Below are 20,754 nucleotides of genomic sequence, written 5' to 3' on the forward strand. Positions count from 1 at the left end.
GATTCCAGAGTTTATTGTACAAGAAACATGGTTACACCACTATGATCCTGAGACAAAACAACAGTCCAAGCAATGCCAGCACTCATGTTCTCCAAGGCCAAGGAAATTCAAGACCAAAAAGTCAGCAAGAAATGCCATGGCCATAGTGTTTTGGGATCAGGAAGGTGGTGTAATGACTATTTTCCAAGGGGCCAAACAGTTAATACAGAATACTACTGTAACTTGCTGTGTTGTTTAAAGGAGGCACTGAAAGAAAAAAGGAGAGTAAAGCAGCAGAAAGGAATTATCTTTTTGTAAGACAATGTACTTGCTCACAAGGCTGGCAAAACAATGTACCTTTTAATACAGTTGGGATTTCAGTGCATAGACCATTCACCAGATCTTGCTCCATCTATTTTCTTTTGCCAAACCTTAAAAAGAGTTTGAAATGGCAACAATTTTTGAGTGATTCAGAAATGATTGCAGCAGTAGAGCAGTGACCAGAGTTCAGAGTATTTTTTGGAAGGGATACAGAAACTTGACACGATGTGTCAAGTGGGTTGAACTTAGGTGTGACTATGTGGAATAACTTGTAAGTTTCATGGCTCCTCATCATTCCCTTCTTGGTAGGGCTAAGAACTTTTCAGCACTTCCCTGTAGCTGTAACCAAAGCTCACATTGTGTTTCTTTCACTATAAAGCAGATCATTAATTGAAAAGCTCCAGAAGTTTTTATATTAAAAATAGTTGTAGTTTATAGATTTAGGTGTATCTGAAGCAGGTTACTTCCTACATATGAACCATATCAAACAGTTATGGTTGCCCTATCTCAGAAAAGATATAGCGGAATTGGAAAAGGTTCAAAGAGCAGCGACCAAAATGATAGAGGGGATGGAACTCCTCTCATATGAGGAAAGACTAAACAGATTGGGGCTCTTCAGCTTGGAAAAGAGATGGTTGAGTTGAGATGTGATTGAGGTCTACAAAATCCTGAGTGGTGTAGAAGTAAGAGTGAATCGATTTTTCACCCTTTCAAAAAGTACAAATACCAGGGGACACTCAATGAAATTATATGGAAATACACTTAAAACAAAAAGGAGGTCATATTATTTTATTCAGAGAATAGTTAAGCTCGAACTGTTGTCAGAGAATATGGTTCCAGCAGTTAATGTAGCAGGGTTTAAGAAAGATTTGGACAAGTTCTTAGAAGAAAAGTTCAGTCTGCTATTGAGACAGACTTGGGGAAGAATTTGCTTGTCCTTGATTGGTAGCATGGAATGTTGCTACTATTTGGGTTTGTGCCAGGTACTGTAACCTGGATTAGCTACTGTTGGAAACAGGAAACTGGGCTAGATGGATCTTTGATCTGACCCAGTATGACTGTTCTTATGACTGAATTATGTTTGTGTGATATGGATTTTACTAGATAAGGTATACTGACTCTGGACCACTGATTACAAGTTTCCAAGTTTTATTAAGGGTGCTATATACTTCTCTTCAGCTTATATAAAAGACATTGTCTTACATATGGAGGAATTCATTGTGACAGGAAATTTGTTTTAGATTATACTTGATTTAGGACAAGCCATACTTGGATTCCATGCTGAAGACCAAGTGAAAGCAGTTTATGATCATTTATAGTTCAACCTACCCCTACCCTGGTATGATCACTGCTAGTTCTGCTAGCTCTAGTAAAAGTAAGCCACTTTAGAAGATTAAAGTTCTGCAAAGAAGTGAATGATGCCAAAGAAGACAAATCTTAAAGATTTATACTGAAAATAGCAACATATGACTTGAATATTCTGCTAGCAAAGAAGCTCTGTCCAGCTTGGGCACTGAAGACACATGGCTCAAGAAAATCAGTAAAACACAAAATGGATACTAATTTAAAAAAAATACAAAACAAAAATGAGAGATTTCACATTAAATGTTAGTAATGCCACTAAGTTTAGCTTTGAATTATAACAGTAAATTTCAAGAAATTTGCATCTGTTACTTGATCACTAATGCTGACTAGCACCATTACTGATATAAGAATGGCCTGGATCTTCCAGAAAAACTTTATGGAACCTTCACTGAAGACATTTTTAAAAAGTCATTTTCTTTCGGACAATTTATGTTCTATTACAGCATATCTGAGCTATGCCAGAATAATGGGCATAAAGAATACGTTTCAAACAGAGAAAGGTTATGAAAATATAAAGTGGCATTTTCAAACTTACCCTTACGTACTGTTTACAATGGAAAAAACAAATCAGCAAAGTATAGCATAACTGCTGGGTGTTACAACATCCTTGACACATAGCATTACACAGCAGTTTCAGTTCTTATTTCAAGTTTATTAAAACTTTAGCAATACAAATGTCCAGATAGTTCATTATCAAAAGTTCAAACTGAAGTCCACATAAAAAAGAATGATCCTTAATATCTCTGGTAGCCCGTTACATACACAGAAAGAATGAGAGGAAGTGGAAGCCATAAATGTCCATAAAATTTCTTCATCCACTTCCATCTTTACTAATGGGACTTGACTTGTGATTAGATTTTTTATCCTTAGTGCTGTTGTGGTCCCTCTCCTGGCTCTTTGATTTTTGGTTACTTTCTTTGTCTTGTGATGACTGCATCAATTTTTCCCTCTCTTTATTCCTGTGTGAAGATGATTTTTTTTGTTTCTCTATCTTTACTGCTTTGTTTTTTCTTGGAGTCTGGACTCCTATCCTCATCTCTGCTGGCTTTTTTCTCACGGTTGTTTTCAGGGCTACTACTTTTAGAACTTCTAGAATGTTTTCTCTTATGACTTTCAATATCATTATCTTTCCTGTGCAAACTTTTTGATTCTTTATTTCGACTCTCCTCTTTGCCCCGGCTTTGACTCTCTTCTTTGCCCCTGCTTTGACTCTCCTCTTTGCCCCTGCTTTGACTCTCCTCTTTGCCCCTGCTTTGACTCTCCTCTTTGCCCCTGCTTTGACTCTCCTCTTTGCCCCTGCTTTGACTCTCCTCTTTGCCCCTGCTTTGACTCTCCTCTTTGCCCCTGCTTTGACTCTCCTCTTTGCCCCTGCTTTGACTCTCCTCTTTGCCCCTGCTTTGACTCTCCTCTTTGCCCCTGCTTTGACTCTCCTCTTTGCCCCTGCTTTGACTCTCCTCTTTGCCCCTGCTTTGACTCTCCTCTTTCTCAGAGCTCTTGGAATCTCCACTTTCTTTAGTTTCTTTATCTTTGTGCTTTTCTGGTGTTCCCCTTCGGTCCCTGCTTCTTGATCTTCCTTTCCTCTTTGTTTCTTTCTCTTTGTGTTTCAGATGGTCCTTACTTCTGCTAGGTGCTCGTTCTTTACTTTTCAATTGGGTTCCCTTATCTTGGTCTCTACTTTTGCTTTGTGCCTTTGTTTTGCTGTTGGTTCTGTGTTTTCCTTTTGTTGACTCATGCTCTCGGCTCTTTGACCGGGCATGCTTTTCCCTTTCCCTACTTTTACTTTTTTCCCTTTCTTTACTCTTTGACCCCACTCGTTTGGATCTCTCTTTACTTCTGCTCCTTTCTTTCTCTCTTCCTCGGGTATCAGAATGCTTTCCTCTTTCTCTATTTCGTTCATGCTCCCTACCTTTGTTTCTTGATGAAAATTTCTCTTCATGCCTATTGTGTTTTGAATCTCGGTCTTTACTTTTGGAATTTTCCTTGCTTTCACTACGGCTTTTCGATTTTGCTCTTTTTTTTCCTTTACTTTTATTATGATGATCTTCTTTCTCTGCATCTTTCCTGGTTTCTCTGTCTTTACTGACAGAGATGTGTTCTTTTAATTTCTTTTCTTTCTCCTTTTCCCCTTTTCTGTTAGGACTTTCAGACATTTGACTGTGATCTGATGCTTTCTTTTCTTTACCTCTTCCTGGGCTTTCTTGATTTTCTTTCTTATTTTCATTTACTTCACTCCTAGAAAATAAATGAAGGAAATTTGTACTTTTTATCATCACCTTCAAATACTTTAAATGTACTTTAATGTACTTTAAATGTACTTTAATGTCAAAACATTTAACATTTTTAGAAGTTTACACAGTCTTTGGAATGTAGTGTCATATCTACACAGCTTGCATTTTAAATTCCTTAAGAGCGCTGTATATACAAAGTTATGAAACACATTTAACTAGAAAAAGGTCTGTAAAATGATGAAAGACAGGAACTGTTGTATCTTAAATCCCTCCCTGAACTCACACTCATGCCCTCTGATTATTCTTTCCTTTGGACTGGGGAAGGCAAAAAATCCCTGACCCGCTAAAGTCCTTAATATCCTTCTGTCTTAAACTTCTGTGTCAACTAGATTGTAAGCCTAACGAGCATGGATGCTTTCTTATATCTACCTGTACAACTATGTATACTGTATACTTTGTGATGCAATATAAATAATGGTAATAGCAGCAAATATTGTAATCTATAATTTCCAATAGATGCCCAGATGAAATAAAGTGAGATTATGTACTTACCTTGATAATATATTTTACAGTAGATAGGTATGTCATTCTGGACAAGCGGGTTATCTCCCCATGTGAGCCATTTGGAGAAGGAATTCATTCTGGATTTTTTCTGTGATTCTTCTACTTCACTAGGAGCTCTACTGCCACCTGCAGTTAGTACCCAAGCATACTAGAGCGCCATCAAAATTATGTAAAGGGAACATTGGAAACTTCCCATATGAACACTTGAACAATTAATAAACAACTAACAGAAGCATCAAAGGAGCTCAGGTAGTACCCCTGTAGACGCTAAAACATATTATACAGTATTCTTCAGGGCCCAAAGAACTGACATCCAAGATACATACTTGGAAAGGATTAAACAGAATGAGACAGAAGGCAGACTCAGGAAGGACAGGGCAGAAGTCCAGAATGACACACCTATCCACTGGAAAAGGTGTTATCAAGGTAAGGACAATCTTTTTCCAGTGCAATAGGCATGTCATTCTGGACAAGTGGGACATACAAAAGCAGTCACCAAAATTATATACAGGATGAGAAAGAACATATATTCATTTCAAAAAATACCCTTCTCAAATGTCATTTCAATTTTCTTAGTCCAAGTTATCCAGAGGTGTAAATCCACTATGAATAGCTCATAAACTTAATTCCTTTTTGGTTATTATTTAAGGGGCTGAGCCTCAGATCCCCATGTGTTGTATGTTTCACAAACACACTAGAAAGGGAATTAACCTCATTGGCTCATGCTCCCCTGTTGTTAATCAAAAACACTTTTAGTTCTTAAACTTATGGTTTTTAAACAAGGACTTAACTTTTAGATCCTGGGCAGGGTGTTGTTGAAAATAGGCAGTGAAAATCGTTGTTATTCAATATTTCCTGCTGTCTCTGCGCTAGTCCCTTCGCCAACGTTAAGCTAGCTGTCCGTTTCGCCCTCAGGCTGCGTCAGGGCTGCGGACCAGTATAAAGTTGTGGCTCTATGATTCACAAGCTCACCTCGACCCTGGTACTTGGACCTGAAGGGAAGCCATGGTGAATCCCTTGTCAAGGCTGGCTTGGAGAAAAGCCAAAACCACTGACCGGAGCTAGCAGAAACTGTAGATGACTTCTTAAACCCGAGAAGGGTGGTAATGACGACTGCTGACTATCCTTTACGCTCTAACGCTTTGTGTTCAATAGCCATGCAGCAAGAGCAAAGCAATCCAAATTCTCCTGCATAGGGGACCCTGCAAAAGGAGGTCAGGAAGTACCTGCAACTGGAGGCTGTGGCCTGCTCAAAGACGCATCAGAACTGCATACCACAGCCTGCTAGGCCAAACTGGAGCCACAGAATGACTCTTCCCTGATGAGGTACAATCCAGTGAAGGATTCTGCCTAACCTGGGCCAGGGAAGAAAGACGGACAAGATACCTGGAGGCCACGACTGGATCAGACTTTTGTCTTTGGGTTCTACTGTGAAAGTGGTGTCTCAGACTTACTTTAAAAGGGAGAGTAACCAATCAAATCCCTCCACGTCATCACTTGAGGGGAAGTTGGCCTCTCCTCATAGGTTGACTAGCTCAGCTGCTGCAAATCTGCAGTACTCCAGGTGAGGGCGCACCATGGCCCGGTACAGCGGCATGATAACCTTCTCTGATCTGTTCATGATCCCCTTTCTTTATCATTCCTAGCATTCTGTTTGCCCTTTTTGCCGCCGCCGCCGCACATTGCGTGGACGGCTTCATCAACTTGTCGATCAGAACTCCCAAGTCCCTTTCCTGGGAGGTCTCTCCAAGTACTGCCCCGGACATCCTGTATTCGTGCATGAGATTTTTGTTACCGACATGCATCACTTTACACTTATCCAAGTTGAACCTCAACTGCCATGTCGATGCCCATTCCTCGATCCCGATTATGTCACGTTGCAGATCTTTGTAATCCCCCTGTGTCTTCACTACTCTGAATAACTTCGTATCGTCTGCAAATCTAATCACCTCGCTCGTCGTACCTATGTCCAGATCGTTTATAAAGATGTTAAAGAGCATGGGTCCAAGCACCGAACCCTGCGACACCCCACTGGTGACGCTCTTCCAGTCCGAGTACTGTCCATTTACCCCCACTCTGTTTCCTATGCTGTAGCCAGTTTTTAATCCACGTGAGTATTTCATCCTCAATTCCATGGCTCACAATTTTCCGAAGTAGTCGTTCATGCGGAACCTTGTCGAATGCCTTCTGAAAATCCAGCTATACAATGTCGACCGGATCGCCCTTGTCTATCTGTCTGTTTACTCCCTCAAAGAAGTGCAGCAAGTTCGTCAAACACGATCTGCCTTTGCTGAAACCGTGCTGACTGGTACTCATCAGCCCGTGTCCATCAAGGTGATCAATGATGCTGTCCTTTATCAGTGACTCTACCATCTTTCCTGGTACCGAGGTCAGACTCACAGGTCTGTAGTTTCCCGGATCTCCCCTCGAACCTTTTTTGAAGATCGGCGTAACATTCGCCACCTTCCAGTCTTCCGGAATCTTTCCCGATTTGATCGACAGATTGGGTATTAGTTGAAGCAGTTCAGCTATGGTCCCTTTCAGTTCCTTGATGACCCTCGGATGGATGCCATCTGGTTCCGGGGATTTATTACTCTTAAGCCTATCAATCTGCCTACACACCTCCTCTATACTGACTGTAAATCCTGTCAGCTTTCTGTCTTCGTTTCCAGCATATAGCCTGATGGGTTCCGGTATGCTTCTTCGGTAAATACAGACGCAAGAAATGTGTTCAGTTTGTCGGCAATTGCTTTGTCCTCTTTTAGCGTTCACTTAATTCCATGGTCATTCAACGGTCCCACTGCTTCCTCCGCGGGTCGTTTCCCCTTAATATATCGAAAGAACGGCTTGAAGTTCTTTGCCTCTAAAGCAATTTTTTCCTTGTAGTCTCTTTTGACCTCTTTTATCGCCTTTTGGCACCTGCGTTGATGTTGTTTGTGCTTGTTCCAGTTTTCGTCCATTTTTGACCTTTTCCATTCCTTAAATGAAGTTTTCTTGTCTCTCATCGCTTCCTTCATCTCTACAGTAAGCCACGTTGGTTCTTTTTTCTTTTTCCTCTTGGATCCCTTGTTGATACACGGTATATATAGATTTTGCACCTCGGTGACTGTGTCCTTAAAAAGGGACCAAGCTTGCTCTAGCGTTTTTACAGTGCTTATCCTCTTCTTAATCTTCTTCCCTACAATGAGTCTCATCTCTTCATAATTCCCTTTTCGGAAGTTCAGTGCCATGGCTGTCATTTTGGACCAATGTTTCTCCCCTGCGTCCAGATCAAAATGGATCATATTGTGATTGCTGCTTCCCTTCTATTTCTACATCTACATAGTAACATAGTAGATGACGGCAGATAAAGACCCGAATGGTCCATCCAGTCTGCCCAACCTGATTCAATTTAAATTTTAAAAAAAATTTTTTTTCTTCTTAGCTATTTCTGGGCAAGAATCCAAAGCTTTACCCGGTACTGTGCTTGGGTTCCAACTGCCGAAATCTCTGTTAAGACTTACTCCAGCCCATCTATACCCTCCCAGCCATTGAAGCCCTCCCCAGCCCATCCTCCACCAAACGGCCATATACAGACACAGACCGTGCAAGTCTGCCCAGTACTGGCCTTAGTTCAATATTTAATATTATTTTCTGATTCTAAATCCTCTGTGTTCATCCCATGCTTCTTTGAACTCAGTCACAGTTTTACTCTCCACCACATCTCTCTGGAGCGCATTCCAGGCATCCACTACCCTCTCTGTAAAGTAGAATTTCCTAACATTGCCCTTGAATCTACCACCCCTCAACCTCAAATTATGTCCTCTGGTTTTACCATTTTCCTTTCTCTGGAAAAGATTTTGTTCTACGTTAATACCCTTCAAGTATTTGAACGTCTGAATCATATCTCCCCGTCTCTCCTTTCCTCTAGGATATACATATTCAGGGCTTCCAGTCTCTCCTCATATGTCTTCTGGCGCAAGCCTCCTATCATTTTCGTCACCCTCCTCTGGACCGCCTCAAGTCTTCTTACGTCTTTCGCCAGATACGGTCTCCAAAACTGAACACAATACTCCAAGTGGGGCCTTACCAATGACCTGTACAGGGGCATCAACACCTTCTTCTTTCTATTGACTACGCCTCTCTTTATACAGCCCAGCATCCTTTTGGCAGCAGCCACTGCCTTGTCACACTGTTTTTTTGCCTTTAGATCTTCAGACACTATAACCCCAAGGACCCTCTCCCCGTCCGTGCATATCAGCTTCTCTCCTCCCAGCATATACGGTTCCTTCCTATTATTAATCCCCAAATGCATTACTCTGCATTTCTGTGCATTGAATTTTAGTTGTCAGGCATTAGACCATTCCTCTAACTTTTGCAGATCCTTTTTCATATTTTCCATTCCCTCTTCGGTGTCTACTCTGTTACAAATCTTGGTATCATCTGCAAAAAGGCACACTTTTCCTTTTAACCCTTCAGCAATGTCACTCACAAACATATTGAACAGGATTGGCCCCAGCACCGAACCCTGAGGGACTCCACTAGTCACCTTTCCTTCCTTCGAGCGACTTCCATTAACCACCACCCTCTGACGTCTGTCCGACAGCCAGTTTCTGACCCAGTTCACCACTTTGGGTCCTAACTTCAGCCCTTCAAGTTTGTTCAACAGCCTCCTATGAGGAACTGTATCAAAGGCTTTGCTGAAATCCAAGTAAATTACATCTAGCATATGTCCTCGATCCAGCTCTCTGGTCACCCAATCAAAAAATTCAATCAGGTTCGTTTGGCATGATTTACCTTTTGTAAAGCCATGTTGCCTCGGATCCTGTAACCCATTAGATTCAAGGAAGTACACTATCCTTTCTTTCAGCAACACTTCCATTATTTTCCCAACAACTGAAGTGAGGCTCACCGGCCTGTAGTTTCCTGCTTCATCTCTGTGACCACTTTTATGAATAGGGACCACATCCGCTCTCCACCAATCCCCAGGAATCACTCCCGTCTCCAGAGATTTGTTGAACAAGTCTTTAATAGGACTCACCAGAACCTCTCTGAGTTCCCTTAGTATCCTGGGATGGATCCCGTCTGGTCCCATTGCTTTGTCCACCTTCAGTTTTTCAAGTTGCTCATAAACACCCTCCTCCGTGAACGGCGCAGAATCTACTCCATTTTCTCGTGTAACTTTGCCAGACAATCTCGGTCCTTCTCCAGGATTTTCTTCTGTGAACACAGAACAGAAGTATTTGTTTAGCACATTTGCTTTCTCCTCATCACTCTCCACATATTTGTTCCCAGCATCTTTTAGCCTAGCAATTCCATCTTGTGCCGGTCCTCGCAAGCCATTTAGAATTAAGTCCAGAATTGCATTTCCTCTAGTATTTTCCTTGACAAGTTGTTCCAGGAAGCAATCGCTTACAGTATCTAAAAGAACTTGGTCTCTCTAATGCAGCTGGAGGTGCCTAGGTTCCAGTCTATTCCCGGATAGTTGAAGTCACCCATGATAACTGTGTTGCCTCCCTTGCAGTTGCGTTTAATCTTGTCTGTCATTTCTCCGTCAATTTCTTCGGACTGCCCTGGGGGTCGATAGTAGATGCCGATCTTCATTTCCAGGCCATTTGTTCCTGGAATTTTTTACCCACAGAGACTCTAACTTATCCGTCAGTTGTGGCGTGTTCTCTCCAGTAGATTCAATTTACTCTTTGATGTATATGGCAACTCCCCACCTTTTTGAGCCACTCTGTCTCTGTGGTATAGTTTGTATCCCAGTAGCATCATGTCCCAGACGTTTTCCTCAGTCCACCATGTTTCCGTGATGCCTATGATGTCAACGTTATCTTTTTGTGCCATGGCTTCTAATTCACCCATCTTATTTCTAAGGCTCCTTGCATTCGTGTACATACATTTGAGTTTGCGGCCTGTTCCTTTCATGCATTTCCTTCCCTCTTGTGTCCTTTTCGATCTGTCTTGCCTGTAATCCGATGAGTCTTTCCCTCTATCTTCTTGCATGGTATCCTCCTGATATACCGGTTCCCGAACCATCGACTCTCTCTCTCGGTCGACTGTCGGCTTTCCCCATCTTCCTAGTTTAAAAACTTGTCCACTTCTCTCTTGATGTTGCTTGCAAGTAGCCTCGTTCCGTCTCTGCTGAGGTGGAGTCCATCCTTCCTGTAGAGCTTGCTCTTCCCCCTGAATGTCGTCCAGTTGCGCACGAAGTGGAATCCTTCTTCCTCACACCAGCGCTGCATCCACGCGTTGACTGCTTGCAGCTCCATCTGCCTCTTCTCATCTGCCCTGAGTACCGGCAGGATCTCCGAGAATGCTATCCTCTGCGTTCTGGTCTTCAGCTTCCTTCCTTGCATCCGGAACTGATCCTTCAGTACTTCCCTATTGTAGTTCCTGTTGCTCACATTGTTTGTCCCCACATGGATCACCACTGCCGTATCTTCTTCTTCCACACTATTGAGGATCCTGTCGATGCGGCTCACTATGTCTTCTAACTTGGCTCCCGGTAGGCAGGTCACCAGCCAATCAAGTCTTCCTCCCGCTATGTAGCTGTCAACTTGTCTGATGATGGAGTCCCCCATGACGATTGCCGTCTTCTCTATCTTCTCCTGATTCTCCAACTGCAGGTCCGTGTCCCTGGTGTATATCCATCTCTCCTGCTGCAGGTCCATGTCCTTCGTTCTCACTGCTGTGTCACCCATTTCTTCCTGGTGGTTGTCCGTCAGGTGGTCCACACTCTCTGTAGGTGTCTTTCAGCAGTTCCACTGTTGCTGATGATTTTCCACGGCCTCCCTGTATGCCTCCTCTATGAATTTCTCCAGCTCTCGGACTTCTTCCTCGATGGTGGCCTCTGTCTTGTTCTCTGCTTACTCTGTCTGGACGTTCTCTGCATGTGTCTCCCTCCTCTGCTGCTTGAAGTGCTTCCAGTTCCAGTATTCTACCCTCCAGGAGTCTGACTTGTTTCTTCAGGCTCTCCAGTTCTCCGCATCGAGTGCATATATAAGACTGCCTCCCAGAGGGGAGGCAGTCATACATATGGCAGACGATGCAGAAAACTGGGTAGCTCAACATCTTGCTTCCGTCTGCTGCTTTCATTGCTGCCTGCTTGCCGATCTGCTGCGGATGCCTTCTGTGTCTGCTGTGGTTGTGCTTGCTCTTTTATCTGCTTTTTTTCCCCCTTTGGCTTCTCTCTCCCTCTGCCTCTCTGTAGCTGCTTTTCTCCTGCTCAGATCAACTCTGCTCCGTTGGCCCCTCCACTTTTAAGGCGGAGCTTCGGTGGTCGATGTCAGGGGGGCTGAGCTAACCCTCGCCGTTTCCCCTCTTGGTCTCCTGCCTCTGCTTCTCTCTCCTGCTCTTTTATCTGCTTTTTTTCCCCTTTGGCTTATCTCTCCATGTTGGGCATGGGGCTGGTGGGCAGGGGTGAAAGATGCTACACATGATCCAGGGAATGAGAGAGGGAGAAATGCTGGATGTTGCAGTAGAGGGGGTGGGACAGATGCACCTTGGATTCCTCTTTCTCTCTTTCCCCACTCCCTTTGCAGCAAGGGAGGGAATGAGAGATAAAGAGATAGTGGACAGTAAGCGAGGGAGATTTGTTGCACACAGGGGTGGAGGAGAGAGGAAGAATTGAGTAGGGAGTAGGGAAAGGAAAAAGAGGGAGATTGATCCAGGACAGAAGGGAGTGAGGATGCTGTACAATGGGAGAGAGGGAGAAATGCTGGACCATAGTAGGAGGAACCAATGGACAGCAACAGAAGAAAAAGCAGAAAAAAGAAAAAACTGGAACCAACTTGATGGAAAAAATAAATCTCCAAACAACAACTTAGGTAAAAAAAGGAATTTATTGACTGAAATATGTTAGCTTTGGGAAATGTATATAGCAGATGACTTTGTATTGTGTTCAAAAGAAAAGGAAATGCATTTCTGGTTTTATTTCTCCAGTTTTTATTTGGACTAAGGTTCCTTTTTTTTTTTTAATAAGAGCAAAAGATAATTACATGACATTTAGGAAATTATTAAAAACACATTTAAGAACTTTTCAGATGATTTGTTGTAGAGAAATTATTTGGGTTTGTTCCTAGTAACTGTTATTCTTTGTGATCTGCTTTGAACTCCTTGGGGTGGTTGCAGAATTTCTTTCTTTCTCTCTCTCTTTTTTTTAATTTGATATGATAGTTTCTGTCTATTCATTGGGGACAGGCTGGTTATCTGACAACAGAAGCCTTCATTTTCAACTACCAGGGAATTTTTGTCCCCATATTTTTTTATCCTCTCCCAAGTTTATTCTTTGGTCTAGGGGTCATGTACCAAGGTTCCTTTGGAAACTCTATAATAACAGGGTTCAGAATCAAAACCATGTTACTCAGCATGGCAGAGACATTAAGTCACACACATTAGAAATAGGACACACACATTTGGCTGTCCTTGCACCCCTTTTCATATACATTCAGGAATATACTCCCTATGGTCTGGCATCTCTCCCTTCACTCTCCTTCCCCATGGTATGGCATCTCCCTCTCTCTCACCCTAGTCTATGCCCCAGCATTGCGCCCCTTCTCTTTCCAGCTCCCAGATTGTTGTTTTTTTTTAAACCATGTATCAATGGTTTATGCAGCTACAATTGATTTATGTGCACTAAAATTTTCTAGGCATCTAGACAAACAGAATGCACACTACTTATTGCACATGCCTAGCAAATGCTACATAACAGCAGCAGAATAAAACCTCAGTCTGAACATGTCCTTACTTATCGCCTTTTATCCAGCGTTCCCCACTGGAAACTCGCATCCTTTGAGCTCTCTGCATCTCCTGCCTCCAATGCGGAGGAGTCTCACTTCGTCTGAAGCGATCCCTTGACCTGGACCTTGAGGGGGTCCGATAACGCTGAAAGAGAGAAAGGCACAGGAGAATAGCAAAATCAATATTATTTAATACATGCCAATGGTCAGATTTGCTTAATTTTCAGAGAGAGACAGATACACTATCAAACAATGCCATCTAGACAAGTCCACTATCAATACAGATACTAAGGGAGTAATTCTATAACTTGGTGCATCCATTTGGGTGTGCTGGTGCAGTCATAAAATACTAGTGTACACTTGAATTGATATGCCTAAGTTTAGATGTAACCAATTTCACATAAGTACACTATGTAAAGTGCCTAATGCCCACCCATGCTTCACCCACATTTACATCCCCCTTGCAGTTACATGCTACAGCTCTTAGGTGCAACCTTACAGAATAGTGCCTAGTAAGCTTATACGCATAACTGGCACCAAGATATACAGTTGCCTTTCACATACAGTCCAGCTCAACAAAAATGAAGTAAACAGAGCAGAACACACTGCCATGAAATTGCCCTTTTGGGAATGCTGAAACAATATACAATGACACAAGCCTACAAAAGCTCTACACACGAAGGTACATGTCCATGTTTTGTGAAAAGGCCAATGTGAAAATAGTTTTTACATGTGGGATATTAAAAAAAATTAACTCATAAGTCTAAAAGGCATATTTGAGGTTAGAGTTATTTCTGGACCAATCCTCTAGCTTTTAATACACAATGTGCTGCAGCTGCAAAAAGAGCGAACAGAATGCTAGGAATGATAAAGAAGGGGATCACAAACAGAACGGAGAAGGTTATCATGCCACTGTACTGGGCCATGGTGCGCCCTCACCTGGAGTACTGTGTCCAGCACTGGTCGCTAGACATGAAGAAGGACACGGTACTACTCGAAAGGGTCCAGAGAAGAGCGACTAAAATGGTTAAGGGGCTGGAGGAGTTGCCGTACAGTGAGAGATTGGAGAAACTGGGCCTCTTCTCTCTTGAAAAGAGGAGACATGATCAAAACATTGAAAATACTGAAAGGAATACTTAGTAGATAAAGACAGACTGTTCACACTCTCCAAGGTAGGGAGAACGAGGGCACTCTCTAAAGTTGAAAGGGGATAGATTTCATACAAACATAAGGAAGTTCTTCTTCACCCAGAGAGTGGTGGAGAGCTGGAACCCTCTTCCGGAGTCTGTTGTAGGGGAAAACACCCTCCAGGGTTTCAAGACTAAGCTGGACAAGTTCCTGCTAAACCAGGATGTACGGAGGTGAGGCTGGACTCATTTAGAGCACTGGTCTTTGACCTGGGGGCCGCTGCGCGAGTGGACAGCTGGGCAGGATGGACCACTGGTCTGACCCAGCAGCGGCAATTCTTATGTTCTAATGTCAACACCCTTCTGCTATTTTTAAGTGGAAAGATTTTACTAGCCTTATCAGTTCTGAAGAAACTGAATATCTTCTTAGGTTATGAAATCTTTCACTGGATCAAGAGAAAATTCTCAAAATAGCTTTTTGGTAAATGAACTTTCAAGATTATATAGGGCTCTTTTAATCTCGTATACTACAATCTCTGTATTCCTCCTATGTTAGCCCAGTAAAAGACATCATTATCTAGTAAGATGTTTATTTCAAATAAAGGACTTAGTGAAAAGGTGAGAAAGTCAGAAGGAGGATCAAACTGATGACTTAGTGGAAGGGACTTTGTTTCATTTCCTGGGTAAAGTCTTCTACATTGTGGATCAGCCAGGGCTACAAATGCTGTATAGCCAGCGTTCAGAGTCCTGGGGATGTGGGAAGAGAGTCAGTAACCACATAATGGTGACAACTAATTGTTGGACTTAAAGCCCATTACTACAGAATTCCAAGAGTTATAGAGTGCATGGCCCCCGTCAATAATTAAAGGAAAGTAGTAAAGGGCAAAAAGCAAGAAAATCATTTCTGAGCAGCAGTAAATGAAGGTTAATGCTGCTAGTTCCAAGTCCTAGTTTGAAATGAGCTGGAAGTCCAAATAAACTGGATCCAAAAAAGTCAGATGAGCAAATAAGATACATTTTCATATTTTTTATTCTAAAGTCTACAGAAAAACAATAAAAAAAACCAACCTCATCAAAGGCAAAATGATTTATAGTTGTGTTCTGGAGTATATTATCTATGCTGATGATAATCTGAGTATAGTCCTCAGAAATCTGCTAAATTAATGCTGGTCTCTCTTGAGAAATAGAAAGCAGTAACCATCTTTTATTCTATTGTCCATATATATTATTATTTTGGAAATCAATTTGGCCTCAAATCAATAGGATGATGGATAATCCAGTAGCCTTGACTTATGATACTATTTTATTTGGTACAACAATGAGAGCAAAAAGTCAAATTTCATCACATAATAATAAACTTTTATTCATATTAACTAGAGTAGCAATTCAACAAATAATATGTAACTGGAAAAATTATGACAGATTAAGTTATAACTTTTGGTGGAATTCGGTATGCCATATATATAAAATGGAGCGCACAATAGCAACACAAAAAGGTTACTTTGGTAAATTTCTAAAGATCTGGAGACCTTTAGCAGATTTTTGTAATGATTAATAACATTTTCCCATAATAAGAAATTTGTTAAGTGGGGATCTGGGTGGGTATTATTTTATTTACCTCACAATATGTATGAATTAATTAATGCATTTTGAAGTATTAGGTTAGATTTTCTGAAATAGGAAGGGAGGGCTTGGGGGGGCTTTTTTATTTTATTTATATTTGTCATACATATTAAATGATTTACATATTATCTAAAACATTATAAAAATACTAGTCTTATAGCCCATTACATAACAGGTGCTAGAATATATGTGTGTGTGTTTCTCTTTATTTCTTTCTCGCTCTCTCTCTCCTTAGCCGCTTATTTCTTTCTGTCTTTCTTTTTCCTTTGGCTGTCCATCACCACCCCTTGTCTGCTCCCCCTGTCCATTCTCCCTTCCTTTTACCTCCCCTGTGTCCACCACCACCCCTTCACAGGTCTCCTTATGCAGCAGCAGCCCTTCTCCCTTTGTTTTACCTCCCCCCTGTCCAGCAGCACCTTCCTTCTTCCCCTGTCCAACATTAGTCCTCCATTCCTTTTTCTTCACCCCCCTGTCCATCAGCACCTCTTTCCTTCTCCCCCTGTCCAGCAGTAGGCGTCCCTTCCTTTTTCTCCCCCCCTCCTCCTTCTTATCCCTATGATACACTTACCTTGCTCTGCCCCTGATCAGAGGCTCCCGACAGCCGCCCAGTTGCACCCATTGGTAAAATTCCCTCTGCGGCATCCCGCACCCCTCCTGATGCGACTCCTGCTGTCCCGCACCTGCCCCTGTGTCTTTCTTCTTGTCTTTCTGTGTCCCTTCCTCTCTCTGTCTGTCTGTCCAAAGAAGCATTCCCTCCCCCCACACCAGTTCCCTGTGCTCCTGCCCCTGTGTCTTTCTTCTTGTCTTTCTGTCTCCCTTCCTCCCTCTGTCTGTCTGTGCAAAGCTGCATTCCCTCCCCCTTCCATTTCCCTCCCCCCACACCAGTTCCCTGTGCCTGCATTAGTGTTTCCTCTACCCTCTTTCCCTGCCCACAGTCGCGACTACAAACGCGGCCCGAGTCCTTTGCCGCCCACCCCCTTCCCTTCCCTTCCCGCGGGCCCGACTACACATGGCGATTCAAGCAGCGTGTGCTGCAGTCTTCACACGCTGCTTCGGGTCCTTCTACTGCCCTGATTTACTCTGGCACGTCCGGAGCAAATCAGGGCAGTAGAAGGGCCCGAAGCAGCGTGTGAAGACTGCAGCACATGCTGCTTGAATCGCCAGTCGGGCCCGTGGTAAGGGAAGAAGGGGGAGGGGGGGACGGCAAATGAGTCGGGTCCCGGGCAGCGGAAAGTTGCTGGGCTCCTCGGTGGGGGCGCTGAGTGGCTGCGATCCCTCTCCTCCCAGACCCCCCTCCCCCGGAGGAACGGAGATAGAGTTGCCGCCATTTTGAAGATCGTTCTGCCCTGCTCCTTGCCTTAGTATATTTTTAAGTTGAAAGACACGGCGGCGGCGGCTCCTCTCAAGATCCCCAACTGCATCGGACTTCCGACGCAGGTGGGGATCCTGAGAGGAGCCGCTGCCTGGTCTTTCAACTTAAAAATATAGTAAGGCAAGGAGCAGGGCAGAGCGAAGAACATTGATTCCCATAAGATCATCCGCCTCGGGGGAGGAGAGAGGACTTCAGGCAAGGAGCAGGGCAGATCAGAAAACAGCACGGGCCGACAGCTATCCGTCTCGGGGGAGGAGAGAGAGTGTTTCGGCCGCATGCGCACTCCTATCCGAGATGCTGTACATCTCACGGAAAACGGACTCATGCGATGAGACTGCGCATGCGCTGCCTAGCGTTTTATTATATTAGATGAATATAAATATGATATATTGTACTTAAAGTATTCATGAAGGAAAATCAAGTGTGTGTTTATAAGATTATATGTATTTTTCTGGGGGGGCGTGGCTTGGACGCGAACTCTGATGGTTGGGTGAGTGAGTAGCTCCGTGCATACAAGCCTATTTATAGAAAATACTACAAAAATAATTAAATTATAAAAGAAAAACGGCTAAATAACATCAAAATATGTTATCTAGCAAACAAAATAAAGGAGAATCGATGGCTGGAGGATCCGGTACAGGAAGCAACAAAAGATCAAAGCCGGAGCCTAGCACTCCTCCTTCAAAGGTGCCTTTACCATTAGACGAAAGCCCCGACGTTATGGAGGAATTATGGCAAATAAAGGAGATTGTTTTAGATAGCAATAAAAAATTACAAAAAGCAATGGACGATACTGCAATCCTCACTAAAAGAGTGGAGGTGACAGAAAACAGAATAACTATTTTGGAGGAAAACTCGGAGCAAATAAATATGGATATGAGACACAATAAAACAATATGGAAAGAGGTCACAGAAATTAAAAGAGATCTTGAAGATAGCCGGAATCGAGAACGAAGAAATAATTTAAGAATTATCGGGATGCCGGAAGGGGTGGAAAAAAACGACCCTATAACTTTCTTGGAACAATTTTTGCCTAAAGTGCTGCCATTAAAATTCAAAACTGAATTAGAAATAGAAAGAGCACACAGGATCCCAACTCAGAGGAAAAACTCACAAATGGGTCCAAGAACTTTAATTTTTAAGCTCCTGAGACATCAACAAGCAGTAGAAATTTGTCAACTAGCCAAAGAGAATAAAAATCTCAAATGTCAGGACGCAAAAATACACATTGTCCCTGACTTTGCAAGAGAAACGGCATTGAGAAGAAAACAATTTCTAGACTTGAGACCCCAATTAAGATCCCTGGGGGCTAGGTATGGGCTCCTATATCCGGCAGTAATGAAAATTACAATTAATAATACAACTCAAAATTTCTCGGACCCGAAAAAACTACAGGAATTTCTTGAGCAACATGAACAACCAATGTCCTCTTAAGAACATCTGAAAGGATCTTTACAAAATTAATTATCTACATATATTATAACTTTTGACTTTTGATAATATGAACATACAGGAAAATTTCAGTTAAAACTCAAAACTTCTAATACAATGGATAGAATCGCACGTGGATGGAACTATAATTTGAAATACATGGAACGTTCTTAATAAGAAGCAAGAAGAGAACATTACCCTCAGGCCAACTTAAGGACATAAATTTTTTCTGATCTTCATAATTTTATTCTGGATTTTATAATAAAATAGACTTACATGTAACATCGTGGAGCTGAAAGGGATCCGATTGAAATCTTAGCGCAGAATACTGCTTTTGACTCACTGACCTTAAAGTAAAATAGTTACTGATTGGCTACAGAAACGTAAAGGGCGCTACCTGCAAGGGAAGAAAAAAACTCCTTCAATCATATTAACGAATATAATGTCAAAGATAAAAGTAGAATATGATTGGTTAAATTAGGTGATTTCCTGTTAGAGGAGGTACTTCCGGATAAGTTTTGCGTTTCAAAAGGGTCGGAGGGGAAAAAAAAATATACAGGGCGTTCTTATTTTATCTATTGATCCTCCTGGTAAGATCCAAATTTCATCTTAGAAATTCTCCTGTATATTCCTCAAAAAAAAAAAAGTCATATTTTATGGTTTAATAACGTCTTATTCTAATGCTTCGAAATGATAGCACTGTTGCTATTTTGATTTGCTGGCTCTTCTAGTTTTCATCTTAGGAATTCTCCTATGCTTATGATGCATTATATTTTCATATATATATATATATATTATAAACTAAGAATATGTCATTTTGATGTTTAAACACTATTATATTGTTGTTCAAAGCTAACTCCTCATTTAAAAAAAAAAATAAATAAAAATAATAATACATTTTAAATCATCTGGATGCAAGGATCTTATACTATATTATTGAGGATAATGAACAAGCTTATAAATGAATAAGTATAGATAAAGATTCCCTTATAATTCCTATATAATTCGGATATAGATCCTGAGATTTTATATTTATGATAAAAAAGAAGGGGGGGAAAAAAAATTAATTTAATTGTAGTAATTAAAGTTGAATTTGGTAATAGCTTGTGGGAGTTATTTATACCTAACCTCAATCTGCGTATCCAAGTTTTCGTATTTAGCTGAGGGAGGGGAAGGGGGGGGAGATATTTAATGAAGAGATGGGTGAGGGTAGGGGCTGGGACATTATAAAACATTTAGTACATTGGGATAAGTTATTAAAAATAATTATTTACTGTTCAATTTTGGGATATTTGTGCTTTAAAAATTTTAATGGATCTTAAGATTCTATCTTTGAATGTTAATGGTCTAAATCATATAATAAAAAGGAAAAAAGCATTATTATTTTTAAAGAGGCAAGATGCGGATATATGCTTTATACAAGAGACCCACCTTTCAAATATTGAATCAAATAAGTTGGAAGGAGGTTGGGTCAAGCACCAGCTATAGGGAAAAAAGCGGATGTTGCTATTCTAGTGAATAAAAAATGCTCTGCTTCATTCAAATTAAAAGCATCAGATGTTCATGGAAGATGGATAAATGTGGAAATGAGCGTGGGAAATACTACCATGACGTTGTTTAATATATACGCCCCTAATTCGAACCAAAATGAATTTTTTAAGACTCTTCAACAATTGATTTTGCCACTGGCTACTTCAAATCTAATAGTAGCTGGGGATTTTAATGCTGTTATGGATCCTCTATTGGATAAAAACCCAAGTAGATTTATGAAATCTATGGGATTAGATAATTTGGTACAATCTTGCGATTTGACAGATATTTGGCGAATACTTCATTTTGATGGACGGGAATTTTCTTTCTGTTCTCATGTTCATAATTCTTTTTCAAGAATAGATTATATTTTTATTTCAAATAATTTGGCACATCAGGTGTCACAAGCTGCCATTGATCCAATCATTTTATCTGATCATGGTGGGGTCTGGATTGAAATTAAGATTGCAGATCAAAATACTAATAGACCAATT

At 41.6% G+C, this 20,754-nt stretch overlaps 1 protein-coding gene across 1 annotated transcript in view; it reads right to left on the reverse strand.

Moving 5' to 3' along the window:
* Positions 1-1,432: 1,432 nt before the first annotated feature.
* Positions 1,433-20,754, reverse strand: part of PPIG (peptidylprolyl isomerase G) — a 259,537-nt gene continuing 240,215 nt past the window's right edge. Inside the window, 3 exon segments of the mRNA XM_033944704.1 lie at positions 1,433-2,641; positions 2,643-3,897; positions 13,186-13,322. Coding sequence (XP_033800595.1) covers positions 2,477-2,641; positions 2,643-3,897; positions 13,186-13,322 — 1,557 coding nt within the window. The 3' untranslated portion in view covers positions 1,433-2,476.

Source organism: Geotrypetes seraphini, chromosome 5 (assembly GCF_902459505.1).
Source record: "Geotrypetes seraphini chromosome 5, aGeoSer1.1, whole genome shotgun sequence".
Lineage (NCBI taxonomy): Eukaryota > Metazoa > Chordata > Amphibia > Gymnophiona > Dermophiidae > Geotrypetes > Geotrypetes seraphini.